We start from the raw sequence: 13,559 nt of genomic DNA, 5'->3' as shown, positions 1-13,559 counted from the left end.
GAGACTTGACTGCAGTTGGTGGTGATCTCTTAGAGATCAGTACTTTCCACAGATGTTCAAAGTGGCATTCCTTTTATGTAGAAATTTGCAAATTAAAATTTTATCCTTAAGCTTGCTAGGCTTTTTGCTTTTTCTGTCACTTCCATAGCTTTTTGACAGAAACCTTCAAAAGTGATTCAGGTTTGCTTTTTTTTTGAAACACAAGTTTTATTCTCTCTTACTTTTCCTTCTGGGAAGGAAGAGGAGGCTGCAAAATGGGCCCGGGAAGAGGAAGAAGCCCAGCGTCGGTTAGAGGAGAACCGGCTGCGAATGGAAGAGGAGGCAGCCAGACTCCGGCATGAGGAGGAGGAGCGGAAGAGGAAAGAGCTGGAGCTGCAGCGGCAGAAGGAGTTAATGCGGCAGAGGCAGCAGCAGCAGGAGGCTCTTCGGAGGCTGCAGCAGCAGCAGCAGCAGCAGCAGCTGGCACAGATGAAGGTAAAGCCTGGACACTGCCCAGAGGAACTACTTGCTGATGTTTCTTAGCTAGCTAGATGCTGGCAGGACGAGTAGCAGCAAAACAGTGTACTTTTCTTATTGTTAAATGTTACTGCTATGGTTGGTTTGATCAACCAAGTATAATATGGTGAATGTACTTTGTGTTAGGCATTTAAACAAGAGGAGAATAAATAAAGAAGGTAGGACATGAGCAGTGATGCAGGCAAAACCAAGTAAATCTCTTTGATTCATAAATTTTGTGCAGCTCAGTAAACTGGAATGCCTCTTCTGTGCCACTTCAGCACTGCTGAGACGAGGGAAATGAGACAAGGCAGCTGTCCTCAGAGAGCTCACGGACTAACGAAAGCCAGAGATGGAAACATTTGGATGTGTAAATGGGAAATGCCATACAGGACTTGGCACACAGCCGACTGGGGGGGTTTATTGAAAGCTGGATTGAGGTGATTAATGCAAAGTGTTGTTTTAGGAGGATTCAGAGCATTATTTGAAATAAGTAGAAAGTGAAGGCTGGGAGACCAGTAAAGAGAGTATGATGGTGGTGGTGAGAATGAATAGGAAGGCCAGAGGGAGAGAATTGGCTTCATAGCAATCAGCAAGACTTAGTGACAGTCTGGATCTGAGGGACAAAAGCAGAAGCTGGGATGCCTCCTAGATAGTAAGCCTTCAGTGACTGGGAAAGTAGTGGAACTGTTGATGAAATTGGAGTACCTGGGAAGGGAGGAGCAGATTATTGGCAGGGTCTGCCTAACTTCACATGGGGGCTGTGGTTAGCCATAAGACTTTGTGTCCCCTGTGTTGAGGGAGCTCACGTGATAAAGACATAGAAGCAGGAACTTAGAATACAGTGTGGTGCATGTGGTGAGAGAGGTGGTATTGGGCAGTAGTTCTCAGGGTGTGATCACCTGAGAATTTGTTAGGAATGCAAATTCTCGGGTCCCAACCCAGACCTACTGAATCAGATCTCTTGAGAGTGGGACCCAGCAGTCTGTGTTTGAACAAGCCTTCCAGGGGATTCCAGTGCTGGCTAAAACGTGAGAACCACTGTCCACCTGGAAAGTTTGGAAAGGCTTCCTGAAAAAAGATAGCTTCTAAATTGAGTCATTGGGGAGGGAAAATTTAAAAAAAGAAAAAGCCAAGCAGGCAGTTTTTGGAGAATGGAGGGACTTTATGAGACAGGAGACATAGGGTGAGGCAGGGGAATGAAGTTAAGAAACACCGTGCTCTGGGGGAGTTGATACAACAGGTTACTGTTGCTGGAGAGTGAGGTGTGAGATAGGTGTGGGCAGGGTCCATATCACCATGGGCTGTATATACCTTATTAAAGAATTAGGACTTGGGCCAGCCCCAGTGGCCTAGTGGTTAAGTCCAGCGTGTTCTGCTTCAGCGGCCCAGGTTTGGTTCTCTTAGTGGCTGCTCTCTTAGCTGCCATGCTGTGCTGGCAGCCCACATACTGCAAAATAGAGGAAGATGGGCACAGATGTTAGCTCAGGGTGAATCTTCCTCAGCAAAAAAAAAAAGAAAAAGAATTAGGACTTAAAGAGGTATGCAAAATAGAGTAGGCCACTGAAATATTTTCAGCTAGGAAATAGCACCCTCAGATTTGTAGGAGCATATAAGTCACTTTGAGAGCTAAGATGGAAGATGGACTTGAAAGGAAAAAAGTGGAGGTCAGCGGACCAGTTGAGAGGGGACTGATGGAGTTGTCCAGGCTAGGAAGAGAAAGGCATGATCTAGGCCTAGTGATGGTGGGATTGGAAAGGAGTTGGAGGCACCACTATTGATTGCTTGCTTTGTGTTAAACACTATGCTCAACAGCTTCCATATGTTACATCATTTCTTCTTCACAACCGTCCTTACAAAGCTTAGGTGGCTACCTGTGTTTTAGCGAGGAGAAACGTTAAGAAGCTGAGTCGCTGCCTGGGGTCCAGCTGAGAGTTGATAGCAGAGCCATGTATTAGAACTCATGTGTCTGTGGCTCCAGGGCCCTGAAGACGCTGTCAGAAGACTTTCATAAGAGGCCACATCACAGGATATGGTGACTGATCAGAATATGGGGCTAAAGGGGGAAGACAAAGGCATGGGAAACTTCCAGATCTCTAAGTTTTTGGTCTCTGTCTTTCGCGTGTCTGGTTTTGGCCTCAATCTTATTCTCCAATAAAAACTGTAAAGATATTTTATAGATAAACATTCTGAATGAAAATAAAGAACTCAAGATGGTTATGAGGAATTGCTAAAAGCTCTCGTGAGAAAAAGCAAGTTTTTTTAAGACAGCTTTATTGAGATATAGTTCACATACCATACAATCCAACCAGTTAAGGTATACACTTCAGTGGCTTTTAGTATATTCACACACATGCGCAGCTATCTCAACACAGTGGATTTTAGAATGTTTTCATTACCCACACCCCCTGCAAAAAAAACCCCTTTTAGCTGTCACACCCTACCCCCTAGTTTCCCCAGCTGTGAGATAGCCGTAATCTACTTTCTGTCTTTATAGATTTGCCTATTCTAGACATTTCAGATAAATGGAATCATATAATAAGTGGTCTTTTGTGACTGACTGCTTTCACTTAGTGTAGTGTTTCGAAGGGTCACTCATTGCTGTAGCATGTATCAGCCCTTCGTTCCTTTTATGACTGAATAATACTCCGTTGTATGGATATGTGAAGTTTTGTGTATCCATTCATTAGTTGACGGACATTTGAGCTATTTCTGCCTTTTGGCTGTATACTACTGCTATAAATATTCATATACAGGCCTTTATATGTGGATGTATGTACCTAAGAGTGGAATTTCTGGGTCATATGATAACTATGTGTTTAAGGGTTTGAGGAACTGCTAGGCTTTTTCCAAAGTGGCTGCACCGTTTTATGTTTAATGTATAAGAGTTCAGGTTTCTTCACATCCTCATCAACCTTTATTATCTGACTTTTTGATTATAGCCGTCCTAGTAGGTGTGAAGTGATACCTCCTTGTGGTTTTGGTTTCTATTTCCCTGATCACTGATGATGTGGGGTATCTTTTCATGTGTTTATTGGTCGTTTGTATATCTTCTGTGGAGAAATGTCTATTCAGATCCTTGGGCTATTTTTCAACTGTGTTATTTGTCCTTTTATTATTGAATTGTAAGAATTCCTTATATATTCTGGATATAAGTCCCTTATCAGATGTATGATTTAAGAATATTTTCTCCTCTTATTTGGGTTGTCTTTTCACTTCTTTGATAGTATCCTTTGATACACAAAACTTTTTAATTTTGATAGTCTAATTTATCTATTTTTTCTTTTATTGCTTGTATTTTTGCTGTCAGGCCTAAGAATTCATTGCCAAATCGGAGGTCATGAAGATTAACTCCTATGTTTTCTTCTCAGACTTTTGTAGTTTTAGCTGTTACATTTAGGTCTTTGATCCATTTTGAATTAATTTTTTTTTTTTTTTTTTAAAGATTTTATTTTTCCCTTTTTCTCCCCAAAGCCCCCCGGTACATAGTTGTGTATTCTTCGTTGTGGGTTCCTCTAGTTGTGGCATGTGGGACGCTGCCTCAGCGTGGTCTGACGAGCAGTGCCATGTCCGCGCCCAGGATTCGAACCGACGAAACACTGGGCTGCCTGCAGCGGAGCGCGCGAACTTAACCACTCGGCCACGGGGCCAGCCCCTTGAATTAATTTTTATAAATTGTGTGAGTTAAAGGTTGGACTTCATTCTTTTGCATGAGACTATCCAGTTGTCCTAGCACCATTTGTTGAAAAGACTCTTCTTTGTCCATTGAATGACCGTGGGACTCTTGTTGAAAATCAATTCACCAGAGACATATGGGTTCATTTCTGGACTCTGAATTCTATTCAAATGCTCCCTATGTCTTTCATTATACCATTAACACTCTGTCTTGATATTACTGTTGCTTTGTAGTAAGTTTTGAAATCAGGAAATATGAGTCTTCCAACTTTGTTCTTTTTTATTTGCATATTGTTTCAGCTATTCTGGGTCTGTTTCAATTCCATATTAATTTTAGAATGAGCTTGTCAGTTTCTGCAAATCAGCCAGCTGGGATTCAGGTAGGGATTGCGTTGATTCTGTAGATCAGTTTGGGGAGTTTTGCCATCTTAACAACATTAAGTCTTTTGATCCATAAATATCAGATATTTTTTCTATTTATTTAGATCTTCTTGAATTTCTTTCAATGTTATACACTTTTCAGAGTATAACTTTTGTACTTCTTTTGTTGAATTTATTCTTGAGTATTTTCTCCTTTTTGATGCTATTGTAAATGGAGTTTTCAAAATTTTCAGATTGTTGAAGTGTATGGATATACAATTTTTTTTATATTGAGCTTTTATTTTGCAATCTTACTGATCTGGTTTGTTAGTTAATAGTTTCTTAGTGGATTTATTAGGATTTTCTGTATGCAAGATCAGGTCATCTACAAACTGAGGTAGTTTTACTTCTTCCTTACCAATCTTTTATTTCTTTTCCTTGCCTATTTGCCCTGGCTAGAACCTTCAGTACAATGTTTAATAGAAATGGCAAGTGCGAATATCCTTGTTTTTTTCCTGATCTTGGGGTGGAGGGTAGGCATTCAATCTTTCACCATTAAATTTCTTGTTAGTTGTAGGGTTTTTCCCTATTTCTTCCTTGTTGAGCATTTTTATTGGGAAAGGGTGTTGGATTTGTTAAATGCTTTGTGTGTATTGAGATGATTATATGGTTTTTATTTTCATTCTATCTGTATAGTGTATTATGTTAACTGATTTTCAGATGTTAAGCCAACTTTGGGTTCCTGGGCTAAATCCTACTTGGTATATAATTCTTTTTGTATATGTTGCTGGATTTTGTTTGCTAATATTTGGTGAGGATTTTTGTGTCCATAAGAGATACTGGTCTGTAGTTTTTTTTCCCCCGTCTCTCTCTTCTTGTAATGTCTTTGCTTTTGGAGTCAGGATAATACTGGTCTTGAAGAATGAATTGGGGAATATTCCCTCCTCTTCTGTTTTTTGGGGGAAGAGTTTGTAAAGAATTGGTGTTATTTCTTCTTTATTCTTTAAAATGGTGGAATTCAGTGGTGAAGCCATCCGGGCCTGGACTTTTCTTTATGGATAGTTTTTTGATCACTGTCTTTACTTCTTACAGGTCTATTTAGATTGTCTCTTTCTTCTTGAGTTAGTTTGGTAGTTTGTATCTTTATAGAAATCTGTCTTTTTCATCTAGGTTATCTAATTGATTGGCAAACCACTGTTCAGACTATTCCTTTGTATTCCTTTTTTATTTCTATAAGATCAGTAGTGATGTCCATATTTCATTTCTGATTGTAGTAATTTGAGTCTTCTCTCCTTTTTTCTTGGATGATGAAGCTAAGTCAATTTTGTTGGTCTTTCCAAAGAACCAGTTTTTGGTTTCAGTGATTTTTTTTCCTCTATTTTTCTTTTCTTTGATCTTTATTCTTTCTTTCCTTCTGCTTGCTTTCAGTTTGCTCTTTTTTTTTTTTAAAGTATCTTAAGGTAGAAAGTTTATTCATTTGAGATTTGTCTTTTTCTCAGTATAGGCATTTGCAATTATAAATTTCCCTGTAAGTATTGCTTTAGCTGCTACCCATAAGTTTTGATTTCCTCTTTGACCCATTGGTTATTTAGGAAGTGTTTTAGTTTCCACTTATTGTGAGCTTCCAAAATTTCTTTCTTTTACTCATTCTAGTTTCATTCAGTTGTGATCAGAGAACATACTTTGTATTATTTCTATTCTTTTCAATAAATTATTGAAGTTGATTTTATGTCTTAGCATGAAGGTTTACTTCTTGCATACAGTTTTACTTTCTTTTGGTCTGTCTTGGCAAATGTTCCATGTTCATTTGAGAAGAATGTATATTGTACTTTTGTTGAGTGTTCTATAGATGTCTGTTAGGTCTAGTAGGTTTATAGTCTTGTTCAGGTCGTCTAGTTCCTTGTTGATCTTCCACAAGTTGTTTTGTCCATTATTGAAAGTAGAGTATTGACATGTCTTAAGTATTATTGTTGAATTGTCTAGGTCTCCTTTATTTCTGCTGTTCCTTTCTTCGTGTGTTTTGGTACTCTGTTATTAGGTGCGTATAAGTTTATAATTGTTAAATCTTCCTGCTGGATTGTCATAAAATTTCTCTTTATCGCTAGTAACATTTTTTTTGTTTTAAAGTATGTTTTGTCTGGTAATGGTATAGCAACTCTAGCTTTCTTATTGTTGCTGTTTGCCTGATGTATCTTTTTCCATCTTTTTACTTCCAATCTGTTTATATCTTTGAATATAAATTGTCTCTTGTAGACAATGTAAGTGGATCTTATTTTTTTATCTAGCCTGATAATTTCTGCCCTTTGATTGGATTCTTTAATCCATTCACATTTAATATTATTGGTATAGTTGGATTTATGCCTGCCATTTTACTTTGTTTTTTATGTCTCTCCTTTTTGTTTCTCTATTCCTCCTTTACTGCTTCTTTTTTTTCCACATTAAGTATTTTCTAATGTAGCATTTTAATTTCTTTACTGATTTTCATCTATATATATTTATTTTTAGTTATTTCCTTAATAGTTGCTGTAGGGCTTATCATATACATCTTAACTTATGAGAATCAACTTCAGATTTATTCTTAATTAATTCTAGTTTGACATAGAAACACTACTCTCTTACAGCTCTATTCTCTTTTCCCCGTTTTTGTAGTTTGTTATAATGTTATATCTGTAAGTGTTATAAACACAGTAACACACTGTTACTTTATATATAGAGAAAAAGAACGATATATACGTATAGCTTTTATTCTGTAACTTTATCATTTCTACTTCTCTTCATTTGTCCCTGTGGATTCAAGTTACCATAGAGAGTCATTTACTTAGCACAGTACAGCTTTGTTCCCACTTACCTCTATTGTGTTGTTTATGGCAAACATGTTAGATTTCTATATGTTATAGGCCCAACAATACATATACATTGTTTTATACAGTTGCTTTTCTTTTTCATTAAATTTTTTGCTGAGGAAGATCAGCTCTGAGCTAACATCTGTTGCCCATCTTCCTCTTTTTTTGTTTGACAAAGACTAGCCCTGAGTTAACATCTGTGTCAGTCTTCCTCAACTTTATATGGGGGTTGCCACCACAGCATGGCTGATGAGTGGTGTAGGTCCATGCCTGGGATCTGAACCTGTGAACCCGGGCCACCAAAGCAGAGCGCACTGAACTTAACCACTATGCCACAGGGCCGGCCCCTACAGTTGCTTTTTAAAATCAGTTAGGAGAAGAAAGAAGAAATATGCATGTATTACTATCTTTTATAATTACGTAATTACTTTCATTGGTGCTCTTTGTGGATTCACATTCCTTGCTGGGGTCACTTGCTTTCAGCCTGAAGAACTTCCTTTAATATGTCTTGTAAGGCAAGTCTGTTAGCAACAAAGTCTCTGAATTTGTGTGGGAATGTCTTTATTTCACCTTCATTTTTGAAAGATAGCTTTACTGGGTATAGAATTCTTGCTGACAGTTTTTGCTCTTTGAGGACTTTGAATAAATTATCCACTGCCTTCTGACCTCCATTGTTTCTGATGGGAAGTCAGCTGTTGATTTTATTGGGATTCCCTTGTAAGTGAGAATTTGTTTTTCCTTTTGGTACTTTCAAGATTTTCTCCTTGTTTTTGGCTTTCAGCATTTTTACTATGATAATATCTGCTTGTGGACCTCTTTGAGTTTATCCTGCTTAGAGTTTGTTAAGCTTCCTGGATGTGTGGATGAATGTTTTTCAGTAAATTTGAGAAGATTTCACCCAGGATTTCTGCTCTTCTCACTCCTCTCCTTCTTGTACTTATGTTACCCATATGTTGGTGCACTCAGTGATCGCTCACATTTCTCTAAGTCTCTCTTCATTTTTCTTCATTCTTTTTTATTCTGTGTTGTTTGGTTTGTGTAGTCTCTGTTGATCTGTCTTCAAGTTCACTTTCTTTCTTTTGCCAGTTCAGATAGATTGTTGAGCTCCTCTAGTGATTTTTCATTTCATTTATTGTGCTTTTGAGCTCCAGAATTTCCTTTTGGTCCTTTTAAAAATAATCTCTATCTTTTGTTGATGTTCTTTATTTGATGTGACATTGTTATCATGGCTTCCTTTACTACTTTAATCATGGTTTCCTTTAGTTCTCTGAACAAGACTGACATCTTTGTTAAATCTGATATCTGATTGCTCTCACAGACAGTTTCTTTTGCCAACTTTTTCCCTGGTATATAGGTCATACTTTATTGTTTCTTTACATGTCTTATAATTTTTTGTTGGAATCTGGACTTTTTTGATAATACATTGTAGCAACTCTGGGTACTAGGTATTGGTGTCTCTCCCCCACTGCCACTCCCCTCCCATTGTTATTATTTATTTTGTGACTAGCTGGATTAGTTGAGTGAAGTCCCATTTCCCTCCTCCTCTTTGCAGTAGTGTGAAGCTTCTGCTGGTGTTCCTCTGAGGCTGCAGCATTGGATATGCCCACAGTCACTCTAGGATGACAGTGGTTTTGGCTAAGCTCTCTTTGACAATCTTTTTTCCATATCCAGCTGAGCTCCACTAATTGCTAGCTGGATTGCTCTATTGTTCTCAAAAGTACCTTGGGGCATAAATAGCTAGACTGATCTAATCAAAATTAGGCTTTGAAGAGATACTTCCTGAGGTCTATGTTTGAGATGTGTTCTGACCCCTGGAGGACTTCTTCCAGCTCTTTCCTTGGTTCTCTGAGACTAAGTAGTGGCCTGCAGTTTAGGCTGTATCTCCAATGAATCTACTATTCTTCTCCAGGTTGCCTTTCACTCCAACCTCCATGTTTTTTGAAGGTACCCTTAGGCTTAAACTCCTCGTCCTCCACACTGTGTTTCAAATGAAGTCAGTTTCTTCGGAAGAGGTTTAGAACTCTCTGTATTCCAGTCTCTTTGCCCCACCTCCATCCCTGGGCAAAAATCCCTGAGTCACAGCTCTGGAGCTGGGAGCAATGGTGTGCTTTTCTCTGAGTGACACCCCTGCTGTAGGAGTTGAGCCTTTGGGGAAGGGCAGCAGCCTCAGGTCTTCATGGCTTGCGTCTCCTGGTGTCATGGAACCTCTGCCTTTTGAGCTAGGGCAGTGGCAGTCAGGGTCCTATAGTCTAAGTACACTGTGTTCAAGGTAGTTTCCATCCCACAAGGGGGCACGAGGCATAAGAAAGGGGCCCCCACCTCTCACCTGTACTTTCCTGTAACTCCAGCTTTACAGCAGGGTAGCTGGAGCCAGAATGAGAAATGCTGATGTTGCACTCTTTCCAGGAAGGCAGCACTAACTGGCAGCTGAGGGGGGAGGAGAGGGAGGCCTGTGTTCTTGGCTGCACTCATCTGGAGTGGAGTTTCTGGCTGGCTGAGCTAGGAGTTGCGAGTCAGTGGGTCTTGGTGCAAGTACCACAGGCTTTGTTTTTAGCAGATTTTCCTGAAGAAATGGTTCTTCATTTTCTGCATTCCCGTAAGACAATTTCCCGAGGCTTTAAATGGTTTTTGAAAAGTAATTTTCATCAGTTTTACTGAGGAGTGGGTCCATAGAGCTCCTGGTGCTGTCATACTGAAAGTGGGACACAATTGTTTTTTTAAAAAGTTAAGGTAGCAACGTCAGGGCAGAAAAGAAAAGGAGTAAGTTTTTTTAATCAATGAAGGATATTAGGCATTCAGGAGTCACAAAATGTGCCAAATTCCCTACTGTTTGCTTCTGATTTGGGAGAGAGTTGTTCTGAAAAGCATATTGACAAACGGCAGTTCTCTGAGTGGGCAGTACAGGATGTTGGTTCAACCGGAAAATGCCCTGAGGCAATGTTGATGGAGTGATGGGAGATTATTTCCTATGGACAAGTAAGACGAAGGAAAATGATAGCTATCTACAGTTTGTCTCTCATGTGAAGAAGACTTAGATTTGTTGTGCATTACTTCAGAGAGCAGACCCATGAATCATGAACGAAAAGGCCAGTGGAGTGTATTTTGGCACAGTAATGGGAAGGATCTCAGAGGTGCCTGCAAGGGGAATAGGCCATCTCAGGGGTTGGCACATCTGTGCCTGGTGCTGGCTGAGGTTCTACTGAAGAGAACTGGGGTTGGTTCCTGGGCATGGCTGGGTGACACATCCACTGGGATTTTAGACAACATTAGTGATTACTGGCTGATTGTATCTGCATCAGAATTACAAAAATATGCAAATTCTCTGGCTTCACCTTTGGATCTTCTGATTCATTCAGTGGGGGCCAGGGCATCTGCGTTTTTAAAGTTCCCCCCCGGGTGATGCTGCCATGTTTGAGAGCTGTTGGCTTATTTGATTTTGATAAGCACCTTCCACATATATCATTTCCTTTGGAGGAAAAGAGTTTGCGGTCAACTTTGCCTGCCTAGTCCCCCATCTTTCTCGCTTAGCTTCCCTCTGCACCCCTCCTGGACTCCAGCACAGGTGTGTTTTGAGAGAAGTGCCCCTACTACCCATCACATTGGCCAATAAAGGTCAAGGATCGATTGCATTCAGTACTGTTGAGGGTACTCATTGGAGAGCTGTTTGGTGATATCAGTGACAGTTTAAGCCATTTGTACTCTTATCCCATCAGTTCCAGGCTTAGAGGTTTCTACTGTAGAGCCGTTCTCTTTTGGGACTCTTCGGCATTTTGTTTGTTTTAATCCATGCTTATGTCTTATTTTTATTAAACATATCTTAAGTCTGGTTAGATTTGTTTCTTGTTGTTTTTAAGAGCCATAACATATCTTGCAATTTGTATCTTTTTCTGGCCTAGAAAGACCAAGAGATTCCCTTAGAATAATCAAGTTTTTGAGAACTTTAAGTTATTCAGGACCCAGCTATTTACACTCTTATTTTAGTCAGTAATTTCAAGGGATAGGAAAAACAGAATTATTCATTAAAAACAGTGTAGTGCTCATGACTGGAAGCTGTAGCCTTGTTAACTCTCTTTGATAAAAGACTAATTGAGACTTTCATGCCTGGTATCTTTCAATAGCTGCCCACCTCAGCTCTCCCTTCAAAAATCTTGTCCTTACCCTTTCCCTGGAAGGTAACATCATGTCCTTTATTGCCTCCTTGGATTAAAAATTTAGTGATTGTTTTGTTTACTCCTTTCTCTTCATGGCTCTGTATTGCTTGTATATATCAATGCCAGATGTGACAAATTTGCAATTCCAAAATGGTAGATCAAATAAAAGTGTATTTTGTGTGTTTTGAGTTTTAAAATCTCAGGTTTGGGGTAGTGACAAAAAATGTAAGTAAAATAAGCTAACTGACTGGGAGAATAGTGTGTAAAAGGATTGAAGAAGGAAACTTTCATTCAGTACTGTAAATGGATGGGGGAAACGTGAATATTCTGGCTGTGCGTTGTGCATTATTGCCTCTTTGTTTCCTGTCCACAGTTCCTCATAAACTCTCCTGCCTTCCTTTTTCGTTAGCTTCCCTCTTCTTCAACATGGGGCCAGCAGTCCAATACAACAGCGTGTCAGTCCCAGGCAACACTGTCTCTGGCTGAAATCCAAAAACTAGAAGAGGAACGAGAACGGCAGCTTCGAGAAGAGGTAAATTTTCAAACTAACAGTGGTCTGGCCAGATGGCGCTCCAGAAGAGCTGCTGTGCATGATGGAGTGAGATAGTTATCATGGTCAGAATTGGCATTCATTATGAAACTCGGTAACCTATAATTTGGTCACTCTAGCAAATTGGAGGGATTTAATAGGAATAACATTAAGACTGGGTAACATAAATGTTCAGTTACCTTAGACATTTTACCACAGCTCTTGAGAGGATAGCTCATAAATAAAACTATGTGGGTTTTTCAGAATTGTGGGTGAGTTTTGTGCATTCTAAACATCCTTTTATAAACTTAAAATATGACAGAAATAAAGTCTCTCTGCTGGTAAGTCTGTATCCTGTAGTTCATCATTTGGATAGGAAGGATACAAAAGAGTGAAAGGGAGGAAAAAAAGGAAGAACACAGTTCTTGACAGACAGGAGACAATGAATAAGTAAAATGGTTTGGTTCAGCGTGCCTTTAGGTGCTGTATTCATCCATCCATCCATCCATCCATCCGTTACATATTTGCTGAGTACTAGTCAGTGATAATTAGAGTCTGGGGATATAGCTGAGTCTAAAACAGACAAAATTCTCTGCTTTTGTAAAGCTTAACCTCTAGTTGAGGGGACATGTACAATAAAAATTAAGTAAAACATAGGACGTACTAGAAGAGGATTAAGTGCCAGTGAGAGAGAGAAAGCGGGAAGGGGGCTAGAGAGAGGATTGAGGGTTGGGGCTGGTGTTGGTGGTGGTAGTGATTGGTTGTGTAGTTTTAGGTAGTGCAGGCTGGGAAAGCCTCTCCGAAAAGGTGGCGTGAGTCTTGGCTTGAAGAAAGTGCTTTATGTGGACCTGATGTGAGTCAGAGCAGTCAGTCTGTTAGAGAATGCTAGTTGTCAGTTTTGAATCTGGGTGTTATGATTCACCAAAGGCCCTGGGTACACAAAGAGAAGTGGGAATTGTCTGTACATATTCACCATGTAGTGTGCTTGACGTCATCCAACAAGTTAAAATGTTTCCTCACCTTAAAAATTACCTTATTTATCACCCTCTTAAAAAAAAAAAGACTGTACTTTCTCTGAAATCATTTTTCTTTTCTAAAATCTTATCAACAAATGGATACAGAGTATATCTTCTCCCCTCAAGGCTAGAAAGTGTTCCAATAATTTTGGTCTCTGCTGAATAAAAGAAAGATAATAGTGGTCATTAGAGTTGGGATCACAGATCTTTTCCTGTTCCTCTTTTTGTCAGAAGTTAATCATTGCATCATTATGTTTTCATTTGATTAATTTTCTTTGAACCATTAAGTCTTCCTGTATCCTTCAAAAGGTATAAAATGCCACTCAATAGATACTTCTCACATAGGGGAACCTAAGATAGTTTTATTTCATCTTTTCTCTGGAGGTGTCCTATCCAGGACCCTCTAATCTATTCAGATCTGGCCTCTCCTGGGTTGTTGAGCAGCGGTTGTCATTCTTATCATTTGCATGCTACCCTCCTGGACTGATTT

The 13,559-nt window shown here is 39.4% G+C and overlaps 1 protein-coding gene across 12 annotated transcripts in view; it reads left to right on the top strand.

Annotated features, from left to right (window-relative positions):
* The window catches only part of GIGYF2 (GRB10 interacting GYF protein 2), a 126,825-nt gene that overhangs the window by 99,185 nt on the left and 14,081 nt on the right, over positions 1–13,559 (top strand). For all 12 annotated transcript variants that reach the window (XM_070489390.1, XM_070489383.1, XM_070489391.1 and 9 more), the window contains 2 exons: positions 238–474; positions 11,934–12,056. In XM_070489390.1, the coding sequence (XP_070345491.1) occupies positions 238–474; positions 11,934–12,056 (360 nt within the window). The remainder of the gene's footprint in view (positions 1–237; positions 475–11,933; positions 12,057–13,559) is intronic.

This window comes from Equus asinus, chromosome 19 (genome assembly GCF_041296235.1).
Source record: "Equus asinus isolate D_3611 breed Donkey chromosome 19, EquAss-T2T_v2, whole genome shotgun sequence".
Classification (NCBI taxonomy): domain Eukaryota; kingdom Metazoa; phylum Chordata; class Mammalia; order Perissodactyla; family Equidae; genus Equus; species Equus asinus.
The sequence above is the reverse complement of the archived record's forward strand: the minus strand, read 5'-3'. Positions and strand labels throughout refer to the sequence as shown.